This window comes from Sardina pilchardus, chromosome 15 (genome assembly GCF_963854185.1).
Source record: "Sardina pilchardus chromosome 15, fSarPil1.1, whole genome shotgun sequence".
In the NCBI taxonomy this organism is placed as follows: domain Eukaryota; kingdom Metazoa; phylum Chordata; class Actinopteri; order Clupeiformes; family Clupeidae; genus Sardina; species Sardina pilchardus.
In genome coordinates this window covers 24,220,827-24,230,762 of record NC_085008.1, presented here as the reverse complement: position 1 = coordinate 24,230,762, position 9,936 = coordinate 24,220,827, and the positions used below count along the sequence as shown (strand labels likewise).

The 9,936-nt window shown below is 46.3% G+C and overlaps 1 protein-coding gene across 1 annotated transcript; it reads right to left on the bottom strand.

The window, feature by feature from the left end:
- Positions 1 to 205: 205 nt before the first annotated feature.
- Positions 206 to 5,288, bottom strand: LOC134102156 (artemin). Its single transcript, XM_062556164.1, has 2 exons — positions 5,199 to 5,288; positions 206 to 3,565 (listed from the first exon to the last, which is right to left on the bottom strand). Exons 1-2 carry the CDS (start codon positions 5,281 to 5,283, stop codon positions 3,123 to 3,125), a joined length of 528 nt encoding a protein of 175 aa, XP_062412148.1. The 5' UTR covers positions 5,284 to 5,288; the 3' UTR covers positions 206 to 3,122.
- Between the last annotated feature and the right edge of the window lie 4,648 nt (positions 5,289 to 9,936).

The following is a 9,936-nucleotide window of genomic DNA, read 5'->3' as shown; positions in this document are numbered from 1 at the left end:
CATTCATAAAATCTGTTTTGAAGTATTTCCTTTGAACACTGATCTTTTTAATAAAACTTTATTCCTTTATAGGAGAAAATAGTATAAAAATAGAGTTCGTAGAGAACTTTCACAACAGTGAAATGATAACAGCAACACCAATAATAATAATAATAATAATAATAATAATAACAATCATCATAATAATAATAATAATGAACACTGGAGTTATGAGGTTGTGAATGACATTTAACTGTGGAACAACAAGGCTCCTTGTGATGGTAAAGCACTAACTCAGATTAGACATGGCCCTCGGTCGGGCTGAGGTGTTTGGTCCCCGATGACAGGGATGTCAGGCACAGTTTCTCCACTCTTGGCTTCGTGCTTTGGCACTGTGGGAGAGTGGCAGAGTTGGAAGAGACCTAGCTAGTGATATTTGCACCATGTTAACTGCCTATTAAGAGCCCGGTGAGAACAGGAAAGAGACTTTGGATGGTGTATAAAGTAGACCCAGGTGTGCTGTTTGTGAATGCTGTTGATGGATGTGAAGTTGAATGAATCATTGTCCCTCTGTGAATGTTTCGGAAGTGTTGCTTTATAAGGATCTTGCTCCATTAAAAAAAAAGAATAACAAATCTTACATGGCCACTTCATAAATAATAGACATCTGATGTTTGTAAGAACAAGTCCAATACAAAAACCATAATAAATAAATAACTTAACAGCAATAAATACTTCCCCCGGCTGCATAATAAGGCGAAGAGATGCATAGCATCTAATGGGGGAGCTAATGTATCTTATCAAGAATGACAGACTTATTTACATGAGAGAAAAAAATAAAACATGAACCACCCTCAGGGCTGAAGACTGGATACTCCTAATGCAGCAGACCTATGCGAGCCTCCTCCCGTGTATATACGAAAAGGAGCCTCACAGTAAACAAGTGTATACACTCAACCAGAACAAACACAGCCTAGCCTCTAAGCCTTGGAGTAAGGCACAGCTCCTAAAGAATGAATAGACATTGGTTTCCATATGTTTCAATGAAATCGTTCACAAAATGGATAGTCTTTTTTTTGTACTCTTCAATGAAAGGGAAATCTCCACCCGATCTCCTAATACATAAAAAATATGAGGTCAATATGTATCTAAGTGATATTATGGTCAACAATGAGTTACAGTAAAGCGTCCTGAGAAATAAACTGAATATACACAGACAAACATACACAGGATTAACCAATAAAAAAGACATTGTGAATATTAAGTGAAAGTTCATGGAAACAGCAACAGTCACAGATTTGCCTAGCTATTTTTTGAAAGATGCTAACAGCAACAGGGGGAACAGGGTTATGTTCAAGGTCAAAAGGTTACCGAGTAGCCAGTTAAACTCCAGAGAGGGGTAACAATTTGACCTTGCATGTTTGCCCCCCACTTATTGTCATGCAACATGACTGTAGTCAAGTGGTACTGCTATTTGGAGTATTATGGGCCATTCATGTTAAATTGAACACCAGCTCAAGCACACACATGCTTAAAATAGAGATGAGGCCTTGAACATGGAAGAGATATTATAATCTCTGCAAAGATATGCAGCCCCAGAGCCGGTACATTTCCTTGTGGTTTACAAGACGTCCAGTGGCCTTTCTAAAACCCCTCTGTCACCCACTTGTTCCTCACTTCAAATAAACCTTCAGAGAAAGAGATTCAAGATCATTACTGACAAACTGTTCCCCCACAGAGAACCTCTAATACATCACGTGTTGAAAGGCTGTCAACAAGATCGTTTACGGACATGTAAACTAGTTGTGTCAAATAATGCAAAGTGTCTCGCAGAATTCATCACTTGAAAGCAAATAAACCCTGCATAACCCTTTTCCGGGGTGACTTGAAACACAAGTTAGCCTTTTGATGTAAACTGCTCTCATGCTCATGAGATTGCTGCACAAAAGGAATCAGATCAAAGCACAATGGGAGTAAATGTTCTAAATGGTGAAAGTTTTCATTGAAGTTTGAATGGAGAAAATCACAGTAATTGCAGTCTCTGTGTGCTTGGCATTATGTGGCCCGAAATGATAGTCCCCTTGACCGATTAAGATAACTAGTGACAGTTAGCTTAGGCCATACACATGTGCCACTTAGTGTTTCTGTCTGTCACTGTATTGATAGGGCTAAATCTTCCGATTATGCCAAAGTGACTGGTCATTTCATTGACATGCTATGATAAAAGTAAGTAGGAAGAAACTATATAAACAAATACAAAGAGACATGAGTTAGTTCAAAGAAGTTGCAAACTTCAGGAGGTCTGCATCAATTCCAATGTCCTTGCTTCCCTGGACTACGATGTTGGGGCGGTGAAGCTGGGTTGGGGGAGGGTCGGTTGAGATTAATCTCCGACATGTCTACAGGAAAGGCAGACTAACTCTTGGCTTCTTTGTGTCATGGTCTCTAGTGACCTGTTAGTGACCAAGCTGCCATTGAAGGAAATATACACATGCACCACACCAAATCATCCTTGGTCTGATCAATGCAATTACCCCAACTTTGCTTCATTTTAATGTTTCAAATGTAAAAGTTGTTGGTCTTCAAACTCAATGTCTGCATGCCCGCGGTTTTCCTCTCCTTGTTTAACTTAATGGCAGCGGACATGTCAGGAACAAGAGAATCATTTTGTAGCTCTATGTGATGCTAAAGGCACATGAAGACCGTCAAAAACAAACAAACAAAGTGATGACTTATGTCCTATACCAGAACTCTGTGTTCACACAGCCAGTTACTCTGTGTTAACTTCCCTTTCAGGCTGAGGACCTTATGACGCGTGAAGGCCTGGGCCTATGGTCGAACAGAAAGCCTTTGGGTGTCATTATGGCTAGCAGCGTTGTTTCCTTTATGTCCACATGGCTTTGCAAGACATCGCCACTCAGCCTCAGTGTGATGCTCACACTTTTGGAGAATCGGGGACTCTCGCGACGCACCCCACCACGCCAATGAGACCGTGGACCTCCCTTAACGTCCGCACCGCGTTCCACGCCACCTGTCCAGTCACCTCAGACCTCCCGTTCTCCAGTTTCCTCTTGTTTCTGGAGCTTCTTCCGATAGCTTCCGATTTAGCCGCTCGTGCGGCAGCCTGGCTCTCCCTCTCCCTCTCATCCCACACAACTGCAGTTGGCAGCGGACAGGCGCTTGATGGTCTTCCAGGAGGTCTGCCTGTCCATGAAGGACACGGTCTCGTACTGAGTGGGCCGACAGCACGGGTGGGAGCTCACCATGTGGCTCGGTATGCTGCCGTTGGCCATCAAGGTCTTGAGGACCAGGTCGTAGTTCTTGCGCGCGCTGAAGCACGTGCCCACGCAGTACTTGAAGACCACGATCTCGTCCGAGTCGTAGCCGAAGCCCAGGTCGCGCACCTTCATCTCCCTCCTCTCCATGCGGCAGTCGGAAGTCTCTTTTTCCCTGTTTTTACCCCTTTGGCCCTTCTCCTTCTTCCCTTTCCTTCCCTTCCTCTGCGAGCGCTGGGATGCTGGGTCAGAGGCAGACCGCTGCCACCGTCTTGGGTGATCTTCGGCCTCCTCCAGAGGGGTGGGACTTTCTGCAACACACCAGACACATGGGAGAATTATTATGGGAAACATACACAAGCCTTTTCAGAAAGGTCATCAACATTTAAGCGTATACTGTACATAAAATCATATACTCAGACACAGAAGCAGCAATGGAATTTTCTTGCTTGTCAACAAATCTATTGTTTCCTTTTGAAGAAAAGAGGCCTGTGCCAGGGGAATCTTTCGCATGTTTCTATGGTTTCTAAAAGTATGAGTCAAAAGTATGAGTCAAAATGTTCCTCAGGCAAAAGAGGTTATAATTGACGTCGGATTTGCTGTGTTAAAACTTGCCATGCTGTTTGCTATGTGCGTCTTATAATTACAGAAATATGCCATAAAGATTTAGGTAATGGCACCAATCTAGCAACTCAGTTTCTGATGTGCATTGTAAAAAGTAATCTTTTACTGTCAGCAGAAGATAGGTAGTGACTGTATGCTTGAGGTAAAGTTATACTATAAATATCACAAAGTGTTGTCATTAGTGATACTGACTGAAAAAGTCTGAAAAAAACAGCTGGGTAAAAAAACAAAAGGTCAGAAAAGAGCCAGGAATTTCATCAAATCGTTGAAGCATTGTTTTGAGAAGTATTTTAACCTTGTCTACTAAAGGACGACATTCTGACCATCTGCAAGTAATAGCGAGCCCTAATACATGTGAATATAAAGTAATGCCAAGGTTACTGACTATCAATAGCTTTTGTGGGCGTCAACATAACCCTAACAATGTCAAGACATGAAGTAATTGGTCTGTTTGAGATCACTTTCTCATGACATCCGAAACTCTGACACTAAATTACCAGTACATATTTCCCAGCGGATTTCCAAAACATTAGAATTTTATGGGAAACTTCCCATAAATTCTCCTCTCTTTACAAGATAAAGTCCGCTAGCTTGGACCCTCTTTGCATCCTTGATCCGGGTCCGTGTTGCTGCAGGGGAGGCAGCAAGAGAAAGGCAGAAAGGACATGCTCTGGGATAAGGGTCCAGCTCGGTAACCCTATATCGGATCTCTTTACATCTGTTTTGAGGCTCGGATCAGGATCCCGGGTCCCAGAGTGTGATACACCTCTCAGGCGCGGTATCGGGGGGGCTCCAGGGCAGCAGAGTGAAATGAATACCGGGCCGATGATTGTTTCCATCCATGCGGGGACTGGGAGGTCGGACGGCTCCCCTCCCCTCACCAAGGCCATCTCTTCGCTCTCGCCGGCAGAGCCGACCTGCTGCTGGCACTCGTCCAGGAGTTCAGTTCGTTGTATGGGAGCGACAATCTGTGTTTTATGGCGGTCAGCAGCCAGGGCTCAGGTTTGATTTACACATTATTGTGTTCATGGGGCAAAGGGGAGGCCCGAGTGCATTAGATTTATTTGATTTGCCAATGCCCCTCAGAATAACACTACGCTCTCCCCGGATCTCAGAAGTATTAAAACACTTGAAACTAAAATCTAAATACCGGTACACACACACACACACACACACACACACACACACACACACACACACACACACGCATACAGGGTGTGGGCCTTGGAACAGTGAGTGGTCCATATTTAGCTCTACTTGACAACTATTAGCTCTGCTGAAGAGATGCTTTGTTGTTGGACTGACTGTCTGCATGCTCACCAAATAGCGTGGCCCAGGAAGTGTGGTCATCATTCTCCTCCTCCTTTTCCTGTGCCTGCGGGTGATTGGCTGGATGCCATGCCATTCTCTCTGAGCTTCTTAGAACTGCTGGCAAAGACTCCTTTCTGTCCCTCCCAGCAACAGATCCATCAACTAGGGCTAGCAGGGAGGCTAGCACCCATAACGTCACCTGAAGAGAAGAGAAATCAAATCAACATATAGCGCATGCGTACAAATGTGTATCTATGTGAAAACACAACTTGCCGACTGCAGGAAATGGACAAGCATTGGAATTACCCAAACTCAGAGAAATACATTTGAGACAAACAAACAGCCTACAACTCATTCACAAATTTAAAATACTAAAACAGATGCCAAACATGTGTAAACAAGTGTGACACTAGTGTACACAAATACACAGGCACTCACAGATACATTCCCCAGTAAATCCCCTTGGCACCCAAACACTCACGGACAAACACACACACACACACACACACACACACACACAGAGATGGAAGTTACTTGTTTTATATCCATGAGGTGCAGTATCTCAAACACGGCCATTCACAAAGGCCGCCGACATTTCATGGCTGTGCAGTACTATTTTGTAGCAGCTTGGAGATGACTAAATAGCCTTGTCGACACTCCCAAACTGAGCCTTGAGGCCAACTTAAATCCAACCAGCTTTCTTGCAAATTTCAACCAGAAGTTTTCAAACCTCCCTCCCTTTCTCTCCCTCCCGCTGTCTCCCTCCCTCACTCCCTCGCTCCCTCTCTCCCTCTCTCTCCCTCCTTCTCTCTCTTTCTCTCGCGACGATGTGCCCCTGCCTGTCTGCTCGCGGCTCCCTCACATCTGATTTCGCCGCGCGCGTTACATAATACCTACAGGGCGCCGCGTCCGGACTCGGAGCTGTCGAGAGAAAAACGATCCCTGCTGGCCCACCACCGAGGCGGGACCGACAACATGGAAACAACTGGCGTTCACTCCACACCGGGGGCCCCGGCCGGCACCCCCGTGTCCCCCCCGACACCCAAGGGCCTCCGCTGGCCCATGGCAGCGAGGGCCAACACCTTCGCCTCTTTAATTACTTAATCGACACCTGAAACCATGGACGGCTGCGGGCAAGTAAATATTTCAAGGGTGCTTATTAGCTGAGCGTCTTCCAGACCACAACACCAAGGGTAGATCGAATGGTGTGTGTGTGTGTGTGTGTGTGTGTGTGTGTGTGTGTGTGTGTGTGTGTGTGTGTGTGTGTGTGTGTGTGTGTGTGTGTGTGTGTGTGTGTGTGTGCGTGCGCATGTGTGTATGTGTGTATGTGGGTGTGTGTGTATGAGGTGGCGTGTTCGTCATGAGACAGCAATGCAGTTGCATGGCTGACACCTTTCACTACTGATCAGGCTTTCATGGAAACAAGCGGTGTGTTTGACAGGCTTGTTCGCAACACTTGTTGTCATAACAGAGATGTTGACACAGTGGGTTGGATGCTCACTCACCCTCCATGTTCTCAGGTGACACTGGGCAGGTGACACTGAAGGAACCTCCTGCCTCCGCCACCTTTTGCCATCTGGAAAAGAGCAAAAGAACACGTCAAACACACACAACCTCAATAAAGCCACATCCATCCCCAAAAAAAAGAAATAAAAAATCTACCTCAAAATCCAACATAAAAAACTGAACTAACTGCTGTGATCACCCAGATGAGAAGGGACACGCAGGGCTCGGAACTGAGTCTTGAAATGGGCCGTGCGAACTGACGACGTAAACTCAAGTCCTCCACCATTGCCACAGCAGCCTAGTTGAACCGAGGCCAAACGCCTGCTCTGTCTGAGCGCATGGGACATGGCCACGGGTATTCTGGGGCACTGTGGCTCTTTCGGTGCCAACGACGCGATGGCAGCGGCATTCGCCCGCTCACTCGCTCGGTGTTGGTTGACATGGCATGCCTGAGCGTGGCATGACGGAATAAGGTCACCCTCACACGTCTCCGTCTCCGTCGGCTCGGCGCAAGTCTCGAGTCGCTCGAGTCGCTCGCGTCCGTCTGCCCCGGCGCTGCGGACGGCCCAAAGGGACAGCGGCCAGGTTAGCGTGTGGGAAGGCTGAGCGTCGCCGCCGGACAAAGTTCACCGAAAGGACCTTGTGTTCTTCGGCCCATTTGTCTTGTGTGTGTGTGTGTGTGTGTGTGTGTGTGTGTTTCACACACCATGCGCGCCAGGATGGAAGAGGAGGTGCTCTGAAGACCTTATCGCCCAACTTCCCAGCATGGTCTCAGAGACAGATGAAAAACAGACCTGAGTAATATAGTTTTATTAGCGCTGCTCAACCCGTCGAAGGGTCCAGTCCTCAGACAAGGTACACTGCCTTTTAGTGACTTCTACAATGGTCCTTTGTCACATTGCTAGATAGCAGCCAGATAAAGGAAATTATACTTCCTTTACAAACTAACAATAGATAACGGAACAGACACTTGAGCTGTGTGATTGCATTCCAGGGAAGGCTTAAAATACACAAATATGTTACTCGCTGTTGGGACCAATTCAAAGGTAACTGCCATAAAGCAATTAAACAATATTCTCCCCCTCCGGAGCAACTATAAATAGAAACATAAATCAAAGGTGAGACAAGGAGATGTTTTATCACATGCCTGAAATATCTTTCTCGATTGCCTATGCTTCTAAAAATATCCCCATCCCAGGCCCTTACCTACATATAGCACCTTGACACAGTGCCTAGCACAGTTTGGCTGCCATGCAGGCGGATTGAACAGTACAAAGGTTAGAGGAGGACCGGTGTTTTATTACACAACACAAAGAGGCTACCGCCACAAGCCGTGCATGTAATCAATACCCTGTGATTGGCATGTAAATTAGGACGCCCGAGATGAAAACCCACTAAAAGTGCAATCAACACAATGGGCCAGCAGTGGAGAGAGGATCTGGCAGAGGAGGACGAGGTGGTGGAGGAGGAGGAGGAGGAGGAGGTGGTGGAGGAGGTGGAGGAGGAGAGCGGTGAAGCGTGAGGGAACAGTATTCCTGGGCTGGCACACTGGTGTAACAGTACCCGAGGCCTGGACTATGTGTGGCTTCCCCGCCATGCCATCCTGTATGCTAAATTAAAGCTGTAAAGCATCCTAAACTCCTCTGGACCCATATGGAGTCTGAACACCGGGACACGTCTGATGAAAGGAGGCGTGCAGGTGCCATCCCCCCAGAGAGGCCACACACTCACACACACACACTACACACACACACGCACACACACTACGCACACACACACACACACTACACATGTACACACACACACACTACACACTTACACACACACACTAAACACACACTCATTCATACACATACACACACACACATACACACTACCCACCTACACACTACACACACTCACAAACATGCATGCACCTATACAGTACACACACACACACACATCGAAGGATAGAGTGGTGTTTGTGACTGCATGCGTCTCAATTTCAGCAGAATGTTCCTTTGTCGTAAAAAAGTGCAATGAATCAGTGGGGGGAAAGGCAGTGAGAAGAATCACAGGTCAACCTGCATGCCACATATGCCAGTGTGTTCAGAATTCATCCCTCTAACAGGCGACACAACTCTATTACAGCATTGCTGCCCACCATGAGTAGCATTGTCTGCGGCTCGTAAACAAATGCTTGTCTGCTCAAGCCTTGACCTGAGCTTAAGATGGGGTGGATTGGAGTCATGCCAGAGGTTTAAACCCATTGCCTGGAAATGTTCTGCATGTCAAACCAATGCACTGGCACCTTTGACTGCCCCCCACCCTCCCCCCCCAAAAAAAAAAAACCTGCTTCAGGACGGCATTGGGCGAGAAACAGAATCTATCTCATTAGTTTGATCCTTTCACCATGCAGAGCTCTTGACACACAAGGAGAGCGCCGCGCAGGCACAGATTAGACTGCAGGACGGGAGGAAAAGAAACAGCCTTTTCTTTCCAGAAGAAAGGAACTTCCCTCGTGCGCAGCCCAGCTGCACGGCCATAAACGTCTTTTTCTGGTTATCATTTAATTGAGTCAGTGTGGTGTTTACACAATAATTCCTGCCGAGGGGATGTTGTAACAAATAAAAAGACAAAATAGCCAACCGTCCTGGCTGGTTAGTCACTGCACAGTGCATGAAGTATGTGAGAACAATATGTTTATGTTTAAAGTGTATGTTTGTAAGAACCGTAATGCATTGACAACAAATCCTCTGTAAAATAGCCAAATGCTCCAAATAGCTTTCTTGTTTATTCACCAGTCCGCCGAGGCCATGCACTAACCAGCAGTATAGCATTTACTGGTTGTATATAGTAGAGTATACATGCAAACAGGCAGTACATCTTGATTACATGTCCCGAAGACATTGGGAAAGGGTGACACGAGGTTCATCTCTTCTGCATGCTCAACAAACTGGGGTCTTGCAGCTTATGTGTTTTCCAGGTTTCTACAACAGTCAACACCACTACACAGAGCTGTGATTTCGAGAAGCGACTAATGAGTCCAAACCTTTTTTCTTGGATATGCTGCGGTCTGCTCCTTATGAACTAATTTCTGAGTTTGCTCCTAATCTGATTACTCAGCTTCTCTACCACCTGGCCTGGCCAAACTCTTCTTGATAAAAATGCTTTGTTATCCCCCTTGTTATCGCTGCACAGTGGATGAACATTACATCAACAGTAGCTGGTCAGGTAGGACGCCCAGTGTAGAGGTTACCAA